Genomic DNA, 22,511 nt, shown 5'->3' with positions numbered 1-22,511 from the left:
AGGGAGACGATAAACGAGTGCAGGCTGAAGTCAGAGGGGCCTGCTGGGAGCTGCTCTGTGCACTGATAGAGCAAATAAAGACAGAATACTCCAAAACAAACAGGGCTAGAAAAACAGCGGCTTTTAGCTGCGCTCTGAGCTCAATTTAGATCCCAGCACTTTTTTTTTTTTTTTAAAGGTCAATTTGGCCTCGACCACTTTTTTAAAGTCAATTTGCGTCCAGACACTTTTTAGAGGTTAATTCTGGGCCGGGAGTTCATTTTGGGTTCGTCCACGTCTCAGATTTCACTTCAATAAAGCTTTAACCGCTACTTGAATTAGATTAAAATACTTTTTATAATTATTTTTGCATTAAACGCTTTTATGTGGATTCAATTACTTTTGAGGTTTACTGAAGGTCAGATTTTCAACCTGAATTCTGAACATCAATAAAGACTAAACCACTTTGTTAAACTGGATTTAAGAACTCAACCTCCAGTCTAAAATATGTTTTTCTTATTATCATTTCACTTGGACCTCTAGCTCATATTAATCCTCATATTAACTTTGGCTAAACCTTTGTTCAGTCTGACTGAGACAAATGAAGGGAACAGCTTCCAAAGTCGCAGCCTTTTTACCAAAGTCCCTCTTTTTTCTTACTGCCCCTCCCCGACTAAAAAGACTGAACTCTGATCGATTGAGCATCATATTATCTGTAGCTTTAGCAGAACTAAATACCAAAAACTCTGTCATTGTATCTGTGTGCATGCGAGTGTTGTTTTAAAACAGATTTGAAAAAATGTGAACTCATCCCTCACAACAAGTCTGGATGTTTAAAAAGTCAGAAACCACAGTTTTTTTTTAGAATTATTGGGGGGATTTGGTCTTAGGTTGTTTATTCAGCTTTAGACAGTTTGGGAGAGAAGGTCAGAGAAGTCTGGAAGAAGTCACTGTAAACTCCAAAAAGGTTATTTTGTGCATTATTATGTCCTAAAAGCTGAATTTGTTCTAAGCAGTGTTGTAAAACTATTTTATCAAATTCAACTGCCTGCAGTGATCAACTTTTTTGTGAATTTCTGTATCTTGTGTCTGTGTTGTTTTGTCTTAATTCAGACAATAAGCAGGTTTAAATAATTCTTCTACATTTTCTTTCACTTGTTTTAAGAAAAAAAAGACATTTAAGACTCACTTTTAGATGGAAATTATTAGATTTTTTGTGTTGTACCCTAATGTGTGCTGCATTTGGTAGCAGAGCTTGTTATCTTATGTATTGATTAGTCCTTTGGGTCAGAGGTTCCCAAACTGCGGATCAGGAGACCTAAAGCATAAATCTGAGAGTTTGCAAGAGGATTATCAGAAAGGAGAGAAAACTGCATCATGTGTTACGATACTACACATCTGACATATATCACATCTCTTATTGTGAAACAGATTTACGTTCCTGACAGAGGAAAAATCTCTTTTGGCTAAAACAGCACAAAACACTGTAAGATGCTATTTAGCTTTAAAGGTTCCAAAGTCTGTTACAGTTAAAACACTGAGTATGAAATTCAAATACGTCTCTGGCCCCTGAACGCTCCTCCAACATTAATTCAACTGCAGACAAAAATCTCGTGCAGATACAGAAAAATGAGACGCTCGACTGTTTCACAACATTTCGCTGCAGCTTGAGGTGAAACATCTCTCACTGACCCCGTCTCCTCAACAACGCCAAAACAGGAAACAGTTGAAAGGTGAGAGCCGTTTAAGGGTCTCAACTTTTTGGTTTGACCATGGAATGACCGCAGAGCGTCTCTCTCACACTCACTCACTCACACACACACACACACACACTCACACACACACACACACACACACACACACACACACACACACACACACACAGGAAGGGGTGTAGATGCAGGTCGTATCGGGGAGACTGACGGAGAGGTCAAGACTGATAACACAGAACAATGACCTGACCCGGTCACCACACGGTCACTCTGCTGTGTGTGTGTGTGTGTGTGTAGTATAAGTATGACTGACAGTCATTATTTTGTGTGTAGGTGTGATTGTGCGTGTATCTCTGTGATTCTACGAGCTATTTATTAAAGTGTGTGTGTGTGTGTGATCAATTTAAGTGTGTGTGTGTGTATCTGAGTACATTTTAACCACCTTGATCCCCCCTCACCCGCCAACTCCTGACCGCTACTTGACCATTGGTCGGAAGTAGCGAACTGCTGCTCCCCACCCCGTCCAATCAGGTTGCTGAATAGCCCTGTTGCCGTGACCAACGACTGACCTGTTGTCACGCCGATAAGGCCGGCCACAGACAGGACAGGAAGTTGAAGCAGGGGCCGAGAAACACACACACACACACACACACACACACACACACACACACACACACACACACACACACACACACACACACACACACACACAGTGAACTCTCCCACACAAATAATACCTTGAACTCTGCAGATATGGACACACACTTTTCCAGCAGTGGCTATTTTCTGCTGCGTTATCTTGAGTGCAGTCAAATCAGCTTTATTACACTCACAACCTGCTGTGCATATATGTGTGTGTGTGTGTGTGTGTGTGTGTGAGTGTGTGCAAAGTCAGCTGTATAATATATATACAGGAAGATCAGATGTGTGTGTGTGAAGCAGACATGAGAGACAGGTGTGTGCATGCAAGTAGCAGACGAACTGTATCTGTGAAGGAGTGTGTGTGTGTGTGTGTGTGTGAGATCAGATAAGAGTGTTTTGGGGTCTCACAGCATGTTCTCACCCCTCCCTGGCACCGGTACTTATCCCACTGACCCTGCATTGCACCCGTTTTGAGTTGTGTGTGTGTATAAAACCTCTTTTTGTGCTTGGTGTGTTTGACAGACACGTCAGCCTCTGTCAGAATCCACAACTGTGCTGGATGCACTTTTCATGATGTTAGACAGAATTGGTTTTTTTATCAGTTCTGTTAAACCAGAGGGTCAAACAACACACACCAGACCTCAGAGAAAACAGTTTTAAGTCATGGAAAGTGATGCGGATCTGCCCTAAAATTCAGAACATCAGAACACACAATCTGAAGGATGTTAGATTTAATCCAAAAGCTTTCAGCAGAGACGAACTGCGGCTAGAATTACTGTCACATCCCTATTTATCCAGAGTCATACAGAATATTAACCATGTGTGTGAAATTTTATCATAATTGCTGCATCACATCAAGTAAAGTGTTTTGTGAGGTCATGCTGACATTGACCCTTGACCACCAAAATCTAATCAGTTCATCCTTGAGTCCAAGTGGACATTTGTGCCAAATTTGAAGAACTTCCGTCAAGGCGCTTCTGAAATATCGCGTCCACGAGAATCGGACAACAGACAACCCGGAAACAATGTCCCTGCTGCTCCGGCTGTCGCTGAGGAATAAAAAGTCATCAAATAAAGCTTTGATTGTTTCAGATCGACTCTCAGCACAGAGGAAACACACGCAGGGAAAAATGGGGGGTGGGATGTGGTAAGACTCCTTGGCCAGATCTGAACCCTGGACGTCACGGTTGCGTGGTTACACGGTGCGTCTCTCAGACTGCTCGGCCACCGTGACGCCTGCTGGACCAGCACTGCTCTGTGTGTCTGTTTGTGCAGGATCATCAGGAGGAAGACGGTTTGTGTGCATGGGCGTCCGCTTAAGGCAAAAGCGTCGCTGCGTTTTGTGCGACCTGCCTGCGCCCCCGTGTTTATGTGTGTGTTCGACGCCTTGTTTGTGTGTCTCGCTCCCTCTCGCGCTCGTCCAATAGATCGACGGGGGCGAGCATTTAGATGTCCGTCTGCTGCTCATCCTCCCCTCGCCCTCTTTCTTCTCCGCTCATCTCGCTCTTTTCACCCCTCTCCACTCCTCTATTCATCCCCCCTTCTGTGACCGGTCAAACGGATGAAGGGAAGTGTCAGCCTCCCAAGGAGAGAGGGAGAGAGGGAGACAGGGGGGAGAGAGAGACCACCCTGTACGTCCGTTTCAGCCGCCATATCACTTTCACCTGACTGCACTCTTTCACTCGCTATCCCTCGCTTTCTGCTCTGCTCCGTCAACATTTTCCTGCATTCAAGTCTTGTTTTCTCGCTCTCTCTCTCTTTTTTCGTTTCCATCTCCTCCTGTCATCTTCTTTGGATTCATTCATCCTCCTCCTCTTTTTCATATAAACTTTCTCCTTCATTTACGCCTTTCAGGTTTCGCACTTTCACCATCGCTTGTGGTCTCTCTCTCTCTCTCTCTCCTTACGTCTGCGTGTTCGTCCTCTCCTCTTCCCCCCATATGTCTCAGTCTGGTGAGAAGTTGAAGAGGTCAAAGGTCAAGCTGTTGCTGATGTGGTCCTGCATGTGCGCTGGCCACCGTTCAGCCCCGACACATGTGCGTACAGTTCATCCCTGATTTGTCAGCAGTCCCCTTCCTGAACCTGACCTGTCTCACACACACACACACACACACACACACACACACACACAGTCCTACAAACACACCCACGCGCTGCAGCCGTCCCAGTGTGACCACAGTCCTCAGGAATGTGACGGTAGCAGATTCTTCTGCCTCCTTCCATCCCTCTGACCTCGTCCATCTCTTCCTGTCCTCGTTCTCACCTCGCTCTGACCTCCTCCTGCCCCTCCGTTTTCTTTTCCCTTTCAATTTTCCTTCCCCACATCACTTCGTTCCTCGCCTCACCTCACGCTCAACCTAAAGACTTGAAACCTAAAGACGGTCAAGTTGAAAAGTTCGGACCTGGTGAAGTTTCAGCAACAATAGACGGTGACAGACAGGCCTTCGTTAGGTACAATCTTTTAAAAACACAGGACAGAAAAATGTCCATATGTCTTAAATGTGCATTTCTTCAGCGCTTTGACTTATATTTTGCTTATTATGATGCAGATTTGTCTCAAATGACTTGAGAACCCAGAAATAAATGCTGAGTGAAGAGGCCAGATGAGAGAGTCAGCAGGAAGTCAGCTGTGCTGTGACTCAGATACTCAGAACCAGATGGACTAAAAGGCCATTTCTCCTGTTTGTGTTACTTCAGCTCCTTCCAGAATAAAAAGAAAAACAAATCTGTATTTCTTTATTAAACTTCTCGTCTATTTTTGTTAAAGCTTTGAAAAGCATCACTTAATTGTTTCACACAAGCCAAACCTACAGAAACGTTCCTGATTAAAGCTCATCCATGGTAAGTCCCTGTCTGCTTCAAGTCGGAAAGCTCAAAGACTGTTACCTGTTGATTGATTGATCTTCTTCTCTCAAGACAGTAAACAAGCTGTAGTTCCCAAAATGTCAAGCAACTGCTTTTACATTTGACTCAAATTTTTCAAGAGTTTTTACATTTTTTTGTAAATTAAACATTTACAACTCTCTAAAACTCAGTTTATTGTCTTCATCAGGACTGTTTCGGTGTCGTCTGACCAGATTTGGCGACAGAAGCAAACTGAGCCTTTTTCACTTCAAACCAAATGAGCACAGGGAGAAATCTCATGTGAAAACACCTGAAGCTAACTGAGAAAACAGATTTTCACAGCCTGCAACTTCAGTTTAAATCAATCGTCAAGGTGAATTTCCAGGGTAAAGCTCTGAGACAACACATGTTGGTACAGTAGGTAAATAAACATTATTATCTGTATCTCCTGTGACCTACTCTCATCCTCTCCTCTCCTTCTCTTACTTCCTTGTCCTCTTTCCTTCTGTCTCCCTCCATTCTGTCGCTCTCTAACCTCCCTCCCTCCTCCCTCATTTCTCCACACATGGGTGTAGATTTCAGGTCGACTTGGCTGAAGACGAACTCTGGATCAAACTCCAGTTCATCAATCATCCTGACATAAAACAGGGTTTAACAGAAGCTTAAACGAAACTCCATTTATCCTCATTTCAAGACGAAAACAAAAAAAAATCTGAGGAAGCAAACCTGATATCATCGATACCGACATGAGGTTAACTGCTAAATAAAGAGCCGTTGCCATGAACAATAAGACAATATGATTTTGAGCGATAACTTCCTGGAAGAGTGCATCATTTATTTCAGTGGGAGTCAGGAAACTGAAGTGAAGCGTGGAGCATTAAGTAGCATGTGCACTCGAGGCGGGAACAATGAAGCGACAAACAAACTGTGGCAGGATCAAGTGAAGGTTTCCTGCTGTGCTGATGGACGCCGCCACTCTGTGCTGGCTGTTTTTTATACTGTACAAGAATTTAAAAAAAAAACAAAACAAAAAAAAAACGGGAAGACGGATCCAGTTTCAAGAGCACATAAAGACCATCTTAGATAAATCATAACTACTGTTATATTCAAACTGTGAGCTGAGTCCATTCACTTTTAGACCTGTTTCTACTGTACCTGTTGATAGCGGCAGAGAGACTCAGGACTCTTCTGAATCTGGGACAACAGCTCTCAAAGTCGACTCGTCTTTCCTCAAAGGAATTGCATTTATTTCAAAAGTAACGGCCATTCGCTGCCTGAGGCGGGTGTGAACGTCAGATTGACAGAAATAGTCAGACGCAGACACCCCCCCCCTTTTAGAAAGATGTGGGAGGAAGCTTTCAGATGATGTGTGACTTACTCTTTTAACTTTTTCCCTTTTCTTTTTGCTTGTTAGACGCCTTTCTGTGAAACAAGTGACCTCACTGGACCAGGATACTGTACGTGACTCAGATGGTTCATGGGTTTAATGCTGAAGAGGGAAAATGTGCCTAAATGTTGACTAGAGTGTCTAAATTAAAAAGACTGCATATGAAGTATGTGTGTGCGGCTCCCTCCTGTGCATTTGGCAAAATCTAATATACATAAAAATCATTAAGATTTTATACACTGATGCGTTTCACTCCTGTTCTCTTTAAATTATGTCTCCATACGTTCTCCTCTTTCCACTTTTCCTTCTCTTTTTCCAACCATCTCTCCTCCCTCCCTCCCTCTGCCCCGTTAGTCTGGGTTACACGGAGGTGAGATGGAGGTTTCCTCCCCCACTGGGCCTCATCGCATCCCTGAGACCGTCTATTACCTCCACACACACATACACACACACACACACACACAGGCAGAGGGGGAGAGTCTGCTATCCTGTCACTGGATAATCGCTACTGGCTACGCCAGTCAATCTACACACACACACACACACACACACACACACACACACACACACACACACACACACACACACACACACACACACACACACACACACACACACACACACACACACACACACACACACACAGTCACAGAGGGTGAGGGGAGCAGTTGTCATGCTGTGACATGTTGCTTTTGGAGAGCGAGAGGGAAGCCTCGTGAGGTAATGGTCGGGACACACAAACGTCAGACAGAGGGCAAACAGTATTGAAAGCAAAAGTGTGTGTGCGTCTGTGCGACAAAGGAAACTGATAATAATGAAACTGATAGAAACTGAAATAAAAAGTGATACATGATGAGAAAATAAAATGAAAATGGAAAAATCATAAATGGAGAAAATGAAGGAATCAGCTGGGAGAATGAAGAGCAAGAGAAAGAGAAGAAGAAAAAAGAAAATAAGAAACTCAACAGTTGAGGAGATGGGAAGTGAACAGGTTGCATGCTGCAGAAACAGGCAGGTGTAAAGACCTGAGTGATGTCACATGGTCTTAATTGTTATGACGACTGGTCGGAGCATCTGTGACATCACAGGTCTTCAGAGTCAGTCAGTCAGAGACACTGGTCCCAGGACAAACCACAAAACAAGGCTGCACCGTCTGCCTGACTGTCACAGAATACGTTAATGAGGACATGCAGTCCATCACACACTGATGTGTATCCACGGGCCGGTCAGAGAGAAGAGAAAGAACCGAAAGAAAAGACAAGAAGAAAAGAGGTCAGGAAGAGAAGAGGGGGAGGAGGAGAGAAAAGATGACATCTCACCAAGCAAAGGAGATCGATGAATGGATGGAATTTGACTGTCTGTGGTCAACCAGAGGAATGAGCCCGGGACCAATCAATGACAAGAAAAGAAACACACACGCACACGCACACGCACACACACACACCGATACACACACACACACACACACACACACACACCGATACACACACACACACACACACACACACACACACACACAGAGTGGGCCGAAGGTGGAAGAATGCGTGCCTGGCGTATGAACGAGTGGAGAAGGGGATGAGTGGAACTCTACTGTTGCAAGCGTTTTTCTGGGGGGATGCCACACCGCAACACACGTACGCGCACGCACACACACACACACACACACACACACACACACACACACACACACACACACACACACACCGACACACACACACACACACACCGACAAGGGCCAGCCAAAGGTTTGAAGCAACCACAGACTTCTGAATGTTCTAAATATAGGAGGATTGATAGGATCTGTGGAAAAGGGCAGCCTGGGGAGCGCGCACACACACAGACACACAGACACACACACACACACAATCAACCTCCTACGCTCACCAAATTATTTAGCAATTGCAGAGAACAGGAGAAAGCTGCTGACAGCTCAGATAAGGTTGTTACAGTGAATCAGCCTTTTTCTAGACAGTTCGCCATAAAAGCTCATGTGTCGCTGCTTTTAGTCTGAAACTCAACAGGCGGAAAGTCAGAGAATAAGAGCTGTGTTCATTCAGGTCTATAGGTCAAAGGTTAAAGTTCTGAGGGAAAATAATGAAGGAAAAACACCAAATATTCTCACTGTGGATTCTCAAATGTGATCGTTTGCTGCTTTTTTCTGTTTTGTGTCTTTGTTTACTGAACATCTCTGGAATTTCTTCTGATGGTCGGACAACACAAGAATTTCAAGACTTTACCTTGGGCTTTGGGAAATTGTGATGGACAGTTTCCACATTTTCTGACCTTTTATTGACTAATAATTTAACAGACGTGATAGTTTAACTGATAATGAAAATAAAAACTGCTTGCAGCTTTACTTGAGTTACATTTCCTGCCTCGTTTGCAGGTAGGAAAAATATTGTGAGTTAAATCTAATCTGTTCTTTTATCTTTTAATCTTTTTTTTTACGCTTGTTCTTGTTTACTTATGTTATTATTATTTTTTAATCTATTTTATTGTTTCTCACCATCAGCTTTGATTGTTCTTTCCTTTTTAGTTCATCAGTCACCTGTGAAGCACATTGAACTGCACCAACCTGAATGAAAACTGCTCTACAAATAAAGTTTGATTGATTGATTGATAGAAACTGTGACTCTAAGCAGCTCTGTACTGCAGAGCAACATGGCGTCCAACATACAACAGCTTGTATTTTGACGGTCATGTACTTCCTGTTATCTGTTGTGCTGCACTGATTTCTGGTTGTTTCTACTTGTAGTCATTCAGGTACAGTCTGAAACTCCTGAAATCAACTTGACGCTTTTGAAGAACTCAGATAAATGTAGATATGCTGTTGACGATCACTAGTGAAAAAATACATATATATAACTTTCCTTTATCTTTGCTAACATCAGTCCTGTTTGCATTTCCTGTTACTAAAATACACATGGAGGTGTGTGAGTTTATTGTATACTAACAGTATACTGTGTAGATTCATACAGTTAGTACAGTGTATAGCATGAAAGTCAGACACTGCTGTGTTTACCTCATTCAACAGGAACTTGAGAACTTTCCCATCTGTAAAAGTCAGAGTTGTTTTTCTGGCCAAATGGAAAGAACTTGAGCGTCTGCTTGAGGAGAAACAGTATGATATTTACGTCTGGGTATGAAATCTGAACACTGTTTTGGTATAGTGTGTATTGTGTCTGCAGCACCGGGTCATGGAAACTGTCAAGAACCTAAAGCTGTCACTGATTCTGAATCTGATTCTTCCTGATTCAAATCCTCCTTTAGTGACTGTTTTCTTTTTAGAAAAAGATCTTTGAATGGCTGCTTAGAGAGATGAGACGTTTACTGTACTAAGGATTCACCAAGATCATTTAAAACATGATGATAAGGCCTAGAATATTATTTCATATTTAACATTACTTGCATATCCCTAATAGAATAACAAACAAATCATTAAATATGATTATAACTGTAACCCAGGACGAGCAGCAGATAATGGAGTATTTAACCATTTAAAAAATAAGAAATTAATTTAAGGTCAGAGGTCTTGAAAAACAGGACTTAAGTTTTACTAAAATCACCTGCAAAAACATTTTATAATCAACGTTACTGCCTTTAATACCTTCTAAGTGTTTCTCTGAGGAAACCTCACTGAGTAATTTTTTACGACTTTAAGAAATGTTTTTAAAAAACGTCTTTTTTTAAAGCAGGGTATTAAGAAAAAACATCATTTGTGATCAGTTCCAACACTCAGGTCCTGAATCGGCACCAGTTCCTGAATTATCGGACCCATAACCCTCATAATTTACAGTGTGTTGTGCAATAATGAATCTGAAAACAACAAACAACAAACGCACAAAAATCGTTTTGCACACATCCCGTGTCTGGACCCTGTATTTTTCACATGCTGTGTTTTTCAAACTGCTCAGAGACACACCATGTTTTCATCTCCTCCTGTGTGCGCTGTGTGTGTCCGTCTGTGTATCTAAGTGTATGTAAGTGTGGATTTGAGTGTGTGTGTGTGTGTGTGTGTGTGTGTGTGTCCTGGGGGAACTCCTGTCTCGGCCCTGTCCCAGGACCCCGGAACCTTCCAGAACACCGGGACCCGACCACACAACAAACGGCCCCGTCAGCGTGATTTATCGACCATTCACCACCAGGTCACACACACACTCACACACACATATAAACGCACAAAGTGACACACACTCCAAAAGCATCAATCGTGCATATGAGCACGTATGAAAGCGCACGTCGACACGCAAACATGAAAAATTTACCCCGAAGAATGTGGATCACACACACAAAAAAGATGCACTCAGGCAGATGTGTACACACAGACATGAGGTATGAATGTGTGTGTGAGAGTGTGTGTGTGTGTGTGTGTGTGTGTGTGTGTGTGTGCGAGGGGAGTGCACTTCTTTTGATATGATAAGAAAGGTTACGAAAAACAATGGATGAGAGGCCGAAAGAGACAGAAATAAAAGAGCGAAGGAGCTGAATGAGTCCAAAAGGAGCGATGGAGTCAACCGATTCTGATCAGCACAAGAAAGACGAAAGGAGGAGGAGGAGGAGGGGGGAGGAAGAGGAGGAGGAGAGGCAAGAAAAGAGAGGATGGAGACGGAGGAAGAGGAGGATGAAGCAAGCAGTGGGAGCAAAGGAGGGAAATGGGGAAAGCGCGGAGGAGAGGGGGAGGAGGGGGTAGAAGTAAACATCGATGCCGGATGAATGCAATTTTTTTCTTTTCTCCTTCTCCCCATCTTCCCCCCTTCCTTCTCCTCCTCCGAGCGGGAGAACAAGAGGCACTGCATCATCCCGACAGGCGGAGAAAGAGAAGAGAGGGAGAGAGAAAGAGGGATTGTGACGGAGGGATAAAGGGCTATCCGTCTCTGTCTGTCACCTCATTCATCGTCCCCTGCTCCGTCCTGCCGGCCCATCCGTCATCCGCTGTCACACACACACACACACACACACACACACACACACACACACACACACAGAAATACAGACACACACTTTCCAACCACTTTCACACACTCAACAACAACGACGACAAACACACACATACACACACACACATCAAAGACAGGCAGGCAGACACACAAAGTTTGACTCGCTCTCCGCCCTGTTTCACACATTCATTGCAATGACACACAAACGGACACACACACACACTATGCTCAGCTTAACACACTCAAACACACAAGTGCGCACACACACACTTTCACAGCAATGATCACAAACACACAGACAGACACACACACACACACACACACACACATACACACAGCAGCCAGAAAGCCACACAAACTTTCACTCGGGCTCTTCGCCCCGTTTCACACATTCACAAAGATGACAGACACACACGCGCACACACACACACACACACACATACTCCGCTCAGTTTCACACATTCAACGATGACAGACACACAAACACACACCAAAGAATACACTCGCAAATGGCGATGGCAAACACAAGTTCGCTCGCACGCACTTGCACGCACGTACGCACTTGCCTGCCAAAGCACTTTTTCGCAAAGTCGAAATACGACAGCGACACACTAAAACACACATGCACAAACGCACACACACACTCCGCCCAACATCCTGGGTTCTCAGCGGAGCCGTCCAGTTCTGTCCCTCCTCTGACTGGTTCTGCTCTGTTTTTCCCAGGACCCGAAACAAGACGCCCCGGCACACAGCCGGGCCACTTCCTGCGCTCAGCTGTTTCTCAACATCAGGTCTGAGGACCCTGATCGGACCCTGAGGAAACTGGTGAAGCGGTCCTGACCTGGAGTCGTGATGTAGAGCAAGTGGAGGAATGTTTCACCTCAGCCACTGAAGCTAAACACTCACAATAAAAGCCAACAACAAAGCTGTGTTATTGGTGACAGAGTGAGACCTCTCTGCTCTGTTACCATCTATCAGCTTTGTTTGAGCCAATCACAAGTCAGCATATCTCAAGGACAAGGGAAGTGCTGACAAGGTGGACTTTGCTAGTTTCTTTTTTCGTAAAGGAGGAACGGCATGAATATTTAACCACAAGTTTTAACACGCATGAACGAATGCACACACACACGGTTTAGTTTGAACTGTAAAGGAAACACACGTCAAGTAGAAGAAGCTGATAATGGCTGAGCTGTGTCACGTAACCTGCAGCTGGATGTTGACAGATTCAGCTGCAGCCCCAGTGGGACGACCTTCAACCGGAGCGAGGATACGTTCAAGATACTGAACCCGAACCTGTTCCATCAGTGTCTGAGAAATGTGTCTAGCGTAGCATCGTTAGGACTGAGCTGTTAAAAACTGCAGCGGCACAACGTGACGGACAGTGTAGGAGTTGGCTGTGAGTGGTTTTTCTCCTGTGATTAACACAGCGTTTGGTCTATCACATTTTTCAAAATAAAAGAAAATTAAGTCACTGACTAAAATCTCTGCTTCAAAGTTACAAGTAGTTTCATAGAAATGTATGCAAACAGTCCACCCCCTGTGTGTGAATGAATGTGTTAGTGAATGGGTGAATGGGGCGACCAGTGTAAAGCACTGAGTGGTTGATAAGACGAGAAAAGTGCAGTTTATTTACCATTTTCAAGTTCACCCTCAAACTAAACCATGAGGACATAAATAAAGGTCCTTTAACATTGAGTCACACAGGCAGGGAGTCTCTCCCCATCACCAAGTCACCGGCAGAAATCTAAATTACCATTAATCTGAATGAGACAGTTAGTGGTGAAATAAAGGAGTCAAACCACAACCATGTGAGTTCTGCATCAGATAAGAAACCTCATCACTGCACGTGCATCTCTTTCTGAAAATTCCTATCGATTTGTCATGACCTCTGCTTTTAGAGTTTCCTGCTTTCCCTTATTTAAGTCTCTTTTGTTTGTAGCTTTAAGTTTTAAACTGCTTAATAAGTTCATTTTTGATTTCTTAAAGGACATTTCTCACTCATGAGAAATGAGTGAAGAAGGGCACGAGAGATAAGACAGCACAGATATGACTCTGACGAGGAGGAAATTATGAAGAAAAAAGTGGAAGTTTAGAGGATGTGACAGGTTATAAGATGAAAGAAGAAGAAGTAAGAAGAGAGGGATGGAAGAGGTGAAGGACATAGAATAAGAAAGTAGAGGGTAAAAAAATAAACAAAAAAAAATCAGAAAAGCAAATGAAGGAGGAAGACAAGGAGGGGAAAGCGTTGGAGGAGGAGGACTGAGAGGGGATGGGATGGGAGGAAGGATGAAAAGGACAAGGGGGGAGGAGGAGGAGGAGGAGGTAGAAAAAAGATAGCGGAGTGAGAAAAAAAAAAAAAAACAGAAAGAGAAAACGAAGGAGAGAGGACCACGAGGGAGACAAAGACCTACTTGTCTCAAGTCACTGAAGGCCAGAAGCAACGTGTCACCCTGGAAGCCTGCGACCGGGCCGGCTCTGGCAAAACCTGTGGGAAAATACAAACCCGCCCCCCCCAGTCCACCCCCGGAGAGAGGGAAGAGAGGAGGAGGAGGAGAAAAAAAAAGAGGGTGAAAAACTGAATAATAAAAGACCTGGTTGGATTTGCTATGCATCGGATAGATTGGCAGACAAATGACAGCCTGGGGAGGAGGAGGAGGAGGGGGAGGGGGAGGGGGAGGGGGAGGGGGAGGAGGGGGAGGAAGGGACGGGTGTTAGAGTCATGTCGCTGGGTCTTGTTGAAAAAGGGAGAGTGTGTGTGCGTGCTGGTGAGAGAGAGAGTGTGTGTGTGAAGAAGGGAGGGTGTGTGACAGAGCAAAGGTTTTGTAGCGTGTGTGTGTGTGTGTGTGTGTTGGTTTGTGCAGCGCTTCACCGGTGTGTTCGAGAACAGTCGAGAACTGTTGGATTTTGAACCTAGGGTGACGCCTGTGTGTGTGTGTGTGTGTTTGTGTGTGTCGGGGTCGTACGGAGTGTGAGCTGGGGTCTTGGCGTCAGTTGGCCCCCGTAAACAAACCGACTGGTATTCTGAGCGAGGGAATGAGAGAAAAGAGGAGTGCTGCGGAGGGAGAGCGAGCAAGCCTGGAGCTAATCTCTTTCACCTCACCACACACACACACGCACACACACACACACACACACACGGCCATACACACCACAGCACTGATTACACGCCTGCCATCTTCAGTGACCCCCTTGACACACACACACACACACACAGCCTCTGTTAAAGTTTCACCTTTAACTTTTTCCTCTTTACCTTTGTTTCCTGTTTCTCTCCTTCCTGCTGCCACTTGCTGACAAATGAAGTTAATCATGAAGAAGGCGACAGGGACTGAACATCTTCACCATCATCATCATCATCCTCCTCCTCCTCCTCCTCCTCTTCCCTCTGCTCTGACATGTTTACAGCTGTATGATATGAAGCATCCAGACCCTCAGGTTCACCTGGTCCAGGTTCACCCAGTGTTTCCTCACCAGCCTCCTGAAGAACCTTCAGCTCAGTGAAACCAGACCTTAACACACTGTTTACTGCAGCTTATCAGTAAATCATTATTATTTACTGTACATATTTGTATTTATTCAGACTTGTTTTTATTGTTTTAAATGTTATTTTAACGTCTTTATTGTCTTTTTGGTTCCACCTCAGTGTTTTGTTGTCTTTACTTCTTTTTTTTTTATACTTTATTGTCAGTTTTGTTACTTTCACTTCTTCCTCTTTCTGTTTCCTGAAACTTTTTCTATCTCTGTCTTTTTGTTGCATTTGTTTTGATCTCCAGTCAATGTTTTTTCTTTTTTCCCTCTATTTTCATTATCAAAAAACTTTTCTTCCTACCCTCTTCCTCTCTTTCTCTTCATTTTACGTCATTTACCTAATTTTATTTTCCTCTTTTCTTTTAAATTGTTTGTCATTTTTCTTTCTTTTCTCTTCCCACCTTCCTTTCCAGCTCATTTTCTTTTCTCCAGTCACATTTTTTCTTCTTTTATCACTTTTTCATCATCATCATCTTCATCATATTCATACCCTCCCTGCTTTGTTACACTCTTCTTCTGTCTTTTCTTTCTCTCCACCTTTTACACCTCCTCCTGTCTGTTTTCACATATCCCTCGCTGATCGTATTCATTTCATCTGTCCCTCCCTCTCTTTTTATCCTGACATTCCTCCCTCTATTTAATCTCTAATCCCTCTTTCTCTGTGCGCTCCTTCACTTCCTCCTCCTTTCAACCTGACCATTAATTTTCATTTAATCCCTCCACTCATCCGTATATTTTGCCCTCTTTCTTTCTTTCTTGTCTACTCTTCTTATGCTTTTTTTAAATTTCACACCTCTTTCGTTTAATCCCATTCTCTCTGCCCTCCTGTCACTCTCCTCTCTTTCATCCCTTTCTTCTCTCTCCCACTGTTTCACCTCTTTTTTCATTTAATCTCCTCTAACTTCACTTTCCTTCTTCAGTGGGAATTTTCCTCCTCGTTCACTTAATCATTTCTCATCTCTCTATCTTTCAGCCTATTTTCTTCTTTGCTTCTTTCTCCTTTTCTCATCATTTCATTACTCCCTCCCTCCATTTTCCACATTCTCCTTTCCTTTGTTTATTCCTTTCCTTCCTTCCTTTTTTCCCTCTTTCATACTTTCTGTCCCTTCATTTTTCATTCTTTTTTTATGAACTCATCACTCTTTCACTATTTATCCTCCTCTTCTGTCAAATATTCCTTCTTTTTCTCCCTCTTTCATTTTTCATCTCACCCTCTTTCATTTACTCTTATTTTCCCCTTATTTCAATCCCTCCATCCCCTCCTCCTATTTCTTTCTCTTGTTCTATCCATCCACCTTCCACTTTTCATCTCATCCCTTTTTCATTATTCCCTTGTTCCTGTTCCTCTCCCCTTCTCTTTCATCCATCCTTTCCCTCTCAGATTTAATCCCTTTCTCCTCCACCACCTCCTTCTCTCCATCCTTTCCTCTTTTGAATTCTTCACGTCCGTCAAATTATTCACCTCTTCTACTTCTTTTCCTTTTCATCCGTTCTTCCTCCGTTCCTTCCCTCCCTCCGTCTGCCCCGAATAAGTAACTCTGTAACCTCCTAACCCCTCCACAGCACTGCACGCATGTCACTGCACATTAAGTCTCACACACACACACACACACACACACACACACACACACACACACACACAGACAGTGTGACCCACACTGTGACTCTGAGAACCTTGATCATGTAAAAACCGAGCCAACGACGCCTCACACTCTTTCATTTCTCCCGCTCCTTTATCTCTGAGAAAACAAGGAGGGGGTGGGGGGTGGGGGGTGGATGGGGGAGGGAGGGAGGGAGGGAGGAAAAGGAGGAGGGAGCAGTGAGGATCCGATGGGAAGGAGAAAAGAGGAGGAGAAGGCAAAGAGAGAAAGGGCGAGAGAGTGAGCGTCGGTGGGAAGGGTGGGAGAAGGAAACAGATAGAAGATAAGAAATGATGGAAAGATGGAGAAAAGGGAGGGAAGAAGAAAAGAAAAATAAGTGGAAGAAGAAGAAGAAGAATCGATAGACAGGATATAAAAGATGCTCTGCCTACACCATAGCGCCCCCTGTGCTCTTAAACACAAACTGCACGCGACACTTGTGTGATTTTAACTTGAATCTAAAGCCACAGACAGAAGTTACAGGAGAGAGAAAAGAAAAGAGGAGGGAGGAAATATACCAAAGAAGGGAAGAAAGAAAGAAATGAAGGCAGAGTTGAAAGAAGAGGAACGCAGGAAAAAACTCTAGGAAAATGATAAAAATATGAAACGAAACGTGGACACTCACTCTCACACTCCTTGACGTCGGTGTTGAGCTGGTGCAGGGCTCCCATGGAGATCTGTCGGACCTCCGGGTCGAGCAGGAGCTGCATCAGGGAGGTGGAGATGTGTTTACAGGCCGACATGCAGGCGGTCTGGGCCACTTTACCCTGAAAGACAGAGAGAGAGAGAGAGAGAGAGAGAGAGAGAGATGAGGTCTCCAGATGTTGTTCCTGCGTTGTCATCTGTCAAACAAGCAGTGTGGACAGGACTGACATCTTCCACTTTCCCATCCTGCATCCAGAAATATAAAGATCAGTTTGTGCAGGGTCAGTCCTGCTGCACAAGAGGTCTAGAAACTGCACGTTGCATCAGTCAGAGCCACAGAAAGCGGCAAAACAGACCTCCAAAAGTGAAGATAGTTTAAAGGGACAGTACATTCAAATTACACAGTTTGAAGAGACCTTTAAAGGTTCATTTCCTGGTTTTTATTTGACCTGACAAAAACAAAGACTGAAACACTGTTGTTTAAATAAATGTGTCATTTGGAGTCAGTGTGTTGCTGCCTCACAACTGCATGTGATGTGTGTATGACCACACACACAATAACAGGCATGGTAACCAATACACCCAGATACACTTAAACACACACACACACACACACACACACACACACACACACACACACACACACACGGAGTGAGCGTTAATGAAGTGTGCTGCGTTCAGGTGCAGTCAGAATGATGAAGGAGCATAATAAGAATAAAAGCAGCGGATGAGGAAGTACATGACAACGCATTAATACAGAAACCAAAACATATGTTTGTGTGGCTTTGATTGAGTGTGTGTGTGTGTGAGTATATACTGTATGTGTGTGTATTTGTGTGTGTGTGTGTGTGGGGTGTGTGTGTGTTTAATGTCAGTGACTAGCCGTGGCCTCGATCTTGACCTGGACGTCTGCATTCCAACACAGTGAAGCAAAGAGATGAAAAAGGGAAGGAGCAGAAAATGAGGTAAAGGAGGAGTGAAAGAGTCAAAGAGCAGCAGGAAGAGGAAAAAAAAGAACAAAGCTCTGAGCGAAAGTGAAAAAATCCACAGCAAAAGCACACATCATTAAACATTTAAATTCCTTTTCCTATTAACACAGTTTTGACATGTTGACAACAAGAGTTCACAACAAAACAAAAAATGTATTAATATTGTCATATTATAATAATATAATATTTAAAAAATCAATGAAATAAGGAGGAAAAGAAAAAGAGGAAGTGCACATTCTTAAGGCGCCAAATGAATCCTGACGTGACGTCGATGTGTCCGACTGACACAAACGCACCCTCAGGTGATTAACAACACACACCAGACTTCTCAGTCCAGCCCTGCATATTTAACAACCTTCATTAATCACACAATGAGACTAGACACGCCTGTAAACACAGTCAGACAAACACCTGTAATTATGCTCGATGTTTAGCTTGAAGTGTGGGTGTGAATCTGTTACAATCATGTAATTACACCGTGTGTTTACACAGCTCTGATCCCACATGTGACTGTTTCTGTGTGTTGTTTGAGTTTCACACAAATCTGGGAATTTGTTATAAGTTAATCAGTGTAAACACACATTTAAGCTGAAACAGTCCGTTGTATGTTGAGGAGCATGAAAAACAGCACCTACAGTAAAATGTAATTAATAGTTTAATATAACTCCACCCGCAGTGAGAGAGACAGTTTGTGGGAGTTTTCTCACTGAGGATGACTGATCGGACTATTTATACTCTTAAGTTAAATTACGGGATTTCTTCATCGACTCTCTCCATTTTAATTAATGTGGGACTTTTCTTTGGAAACAGCTAAATTTCACGGATAAATCATTTCGTTGCGGTGGAATTGCAACACTCAGTGGTTTGACTTGCAGGCGTAAGATAAACTGACAGAAAACTTTTGTGCCAAGTTTAAGATCGAACCATCCCAACAGTGCTGAGGGACCAGAGAAACTTGGACAAAGCTATTGTTGCTTTGTTGTGTTGCTTAATCTACTTTAATTTAACTGATTTAAAAAACCGCTCCACAAATGAGGAATGGCTTGCAGACAATTATGAGACAGGAATCAATGGTACAAACAATTCTTTTGAATAAACTGTGTGAACTTATTTCCCTCTGACTAAGCTAACGAGCTCGCCAACAAACAGTTAAGCTTTCTATCTCCTCTAAGATAAGTTTTTATTACTGAATGAAATTATGTACAATCCTGAGAACAAAATGGCCGGGGGGACGGCAACAGTCAAGAGGAGAGAAAACAGAAAGTTTTGGAGCCATTGATTGTGACTGCCTGGTGATAATGTCCCAGCTGGTTAGCATGTTAGCTCACCAGCTACACTACTTCACTTCACTGCCCTTGCAAGTAACTCTGATATCACCAAGCTCCTAGAATTATATTCTACAGAGTCACAGGTGAATTCTGCTGTGTCTTATCGTTGTTTGTGAGGTACAAACAGTAAATCTATGATGCTCCTGTCTGTCTATGCTACACCAGAGTGGTGATGGTCCAAACTGTGCATGTACCCTATAACTCTAATCCCAGCTTCAATGTCTCTTCTGTCCTTTTCAACAGAGGTCAGTCGTCTGGTTTCCATGAAAACCACCAGCTAATGCAAAGAAATGAATGAATGAATGAAACAAGCTGCAAAACATCATGATGTTTCTGTAAAGTGATCTCCTCGAAAAAATTCAGAGAAATTCAGGTATTATATATTCCTGGAATATCCTTCACTAATTTCCAGATATATGCAGGTAATTTATCAAATCAAAAGTGAACCTCATCTGCAAGTCCACTTTTAAAAAAACACAGTTATATACACATTATTTGAAATTCTTGTCTTTCATTAACAAACAGTATAATTAAGTAATTTCTTAATGTTCGTGACATACTTTAATATAATTTCCTCTGTTCTCCAGGCAGCAGCTGTAATAAACTTGCTTCCCCTTCTGAGATTCATAAAATTCATCTTATCTTATATAACACGCCCGACAGCAGCAGAAAGATCCCATTGTAGATGTGTGTGAACCGAGGTCCACCTCCAGGAAAGAGTCTGGAGCGCAGTTCATTCAAGAGGCAGCCCTCACCTCAAAGGGAAATCAAATTACACACACGGTGCACACGTGCGAGCACATATGTTCGAGAAACACACACCTACGACTGGCCGGATATCCTCCAATGCGATGCTGGCCTCTGAACTCTGCATGCACGCACACACACAGACACACACGCACACACAACCCCAGGGGTCAATTATCATAGGGTGAGATTGAGCGTGAAATGGGCTAATTCTATTTACATGTCCTGAACCTGAGCAGACCGACACACACACAAAAGCACACAGGTAGGTCTGTCTGACAGAAATGGCGTTGTCTCAGAGTTCAATACAGACGACTGGGAACAATTAGCCTGAGGCGAAGAGGAGGGAGGGAGGAAGAGGAATGAAGATAGGACAAGAAAGGAAAAGAAAGGAAGGCAAAGGGAAAGGACAAGAAAGGAAAGGACCAGTGAGGAGAAGAAAGGTGTTGAAAGGTGAGAAAGGGAAAGCAAAGGTAAAGAGAGGGAAGGAAAGAGAAGAAGGGTAAGGAAAGGAAATTGAGAAAAGGAAAGGTTGAGGAGAGGAAAGTAAAGGAAAGGGAAAAAAGAGATAGGAAAGGATAGGTGAAGAAAGGAAATGAAAATAACAAAGGTGAAGAAAGGAAAGGAATCCTAAGGAAAGCAAATAAAAGGTGGGTAAAGTAAGTGCAGCTTAGGAAAGGAAAGGAAAGGAAAGGAAAGGAAAGGAAAGGAAAGGAAAGGAAAGGAAAGGAAAGGAAAAGAAAAAAGAGAAAAGGGAAGAGCAGGCTTCAAGGTGAGAAGGACGGAGGGAGTGCAGGAGAGACAGATAGCAGTGGACACGGCACCAAGTGATGCTTCTTCCCCATCCTCCTACATCCTACCAAACCTCCACCTCTCCCCTCCATCCCTCCCTCCAGCTAACGAGAGACGTTCATCAAAGAGCTCATTAAAAACTACTCAGCTCCTAACGGCTGAACAAATAGACAAAAGAGAAAGAAAGCAGGCGAGGTGGAGGGAAGGACGCGAGGGGAAAGGATGGGGACGAGACTGGCGGGGTCGGGCGGAGGAGATGAAGGAGGTGGGGAATAATCAAGAAGGAGGAATGAAAGGGGGAAGAGGAAGGAAAAGGAGGAGTAATGAGAGGAAAATATGCTAATAAACACATATCTGTCTGTGTCTCTGAGACACTTTAAAGGAGCTGAAATTTGAAAGTTTATTTAAATTTAAAGCTGCATGAATCAATACTTTTATTTTCAATACTGAATCAAATGACTAATTGTTTTGTAAAAGTCACTTGTAGCTCCCCAACAGTTTTTTTTTTTTAGCCTTTTCAATGTTGTAAGGAGTTAATACGTCTCTAATGTAAATCTATCAATCTTTTTGAAGTTATTATGCCCTCTAGTGGCCAGACATGGGTTACTGCAGCTGAAAACATATTTTCTTAATCACCTTCTTACAATCAGTGATGTATTTGAAGAGGGCGGGGCTCCATGTGAAAAAGGTGACATCACGTACTTTGTGGAGTTGTTTGCTAATGTTTCCAGGCCAGTATGAGTCAAATCTTCAAATCACACCCACACAGTCCTGATGAATTAAACTAAAACAAAACAATGAGCTGAAAGATGCTGAAACGTTCTGTGGAGCTGGAGAGGTACTGCAGCGTCACAACACAAATACCCTTTTTACACCAAAATTAGTGAGTATGGTTTTTTTTTTTTTTTTAGACCCACCCACCCTGGGTTGCTGCTCAGTGTCGGAGCCTCCATGTGAGACGCTTTGATCTGTGATTGTGTGTGTTTAAAACTTATTTCAGGGCTGCAGCTCATTCTTTCATCCCTGAGCACAGTGTGTCTGGTTCAACAGCACCACACTGGGCAGGTGACAGGTGTTTACAGTGTTTGTGCTCTGAAGGAAAAGTGGCGAAAATGAGCATGTTCACCCAGGTGTTGCGTTTACATCACTCCTGATTAGAGCCAGAGCTGATAAATACCCACATCTACTGCAGAATCATTTGACCTGGGTGTGAATGCCGATTGTACCCTTCTCCATTGCTAACAAAAGCCCGATATTAGCAGGTTTTAGTGGGTTTTTTGACCATTCGAAAAAGGGCTTTAGTCGTGTGATCTATTGTTAATATGAAAATACTGATTAGTGC

The 22,511-nt window shown here is 43.3% G+C and overlaps 1 protein-coding gene across 2 annotated transcripts in view; it reads right to left on the bottom strand.

Annotated features, from left to right (window-relative positions):
• Positions 1-22,511, bottom strand: part of exoc6b (exocyst complex component 6B) — a 93,011-nt gene that overhangs the window by 14,786 nt on the left and 55,714 nt on the right. The window contains exons 19-20 of one of the 2 annotated variants that reach the window (XM_071459943.1): positions 17,294-17,435; positions 13,912-13,985 (exon numbers count right to left, since the gene is read on the bottom strand). In XM_071459943.1, the coding sequence (XP_071316044.1) occupies positions 13,912-13,985; positions 17,294-17,435 (216 nt within the window). The remainder of the gene's footprint in view (positions 1-13,911; positions 13,986-17,293; positions 17,436-22,511) is intronic. The other variant, XR_011684810.1, reaches the window with a different exon arrangement.

Source organism: Trachinotus anak, unplaced genomic scaffold (assembly GCF_046630095.1).
Source record: "Trachinotus anak isolate AG129_WGS33_773 ecotype Australia unplaced genomic scaffold, CSIRO_AGI_Tana_v1 ptg000023l, whole genome shotgun sequence".
Taxonomy (NCBI): domain Eukaryota; kingdom Metazoa; phylum Chordata; class Actinopteri; order Carangiformes; family Carangidae; genus Trachinotus; species Trachinotus anak.
Note: the sequence above shows the minus strand (reverse complement) of the source record. Positions and strands in the feature narration are given on the sequence as shown.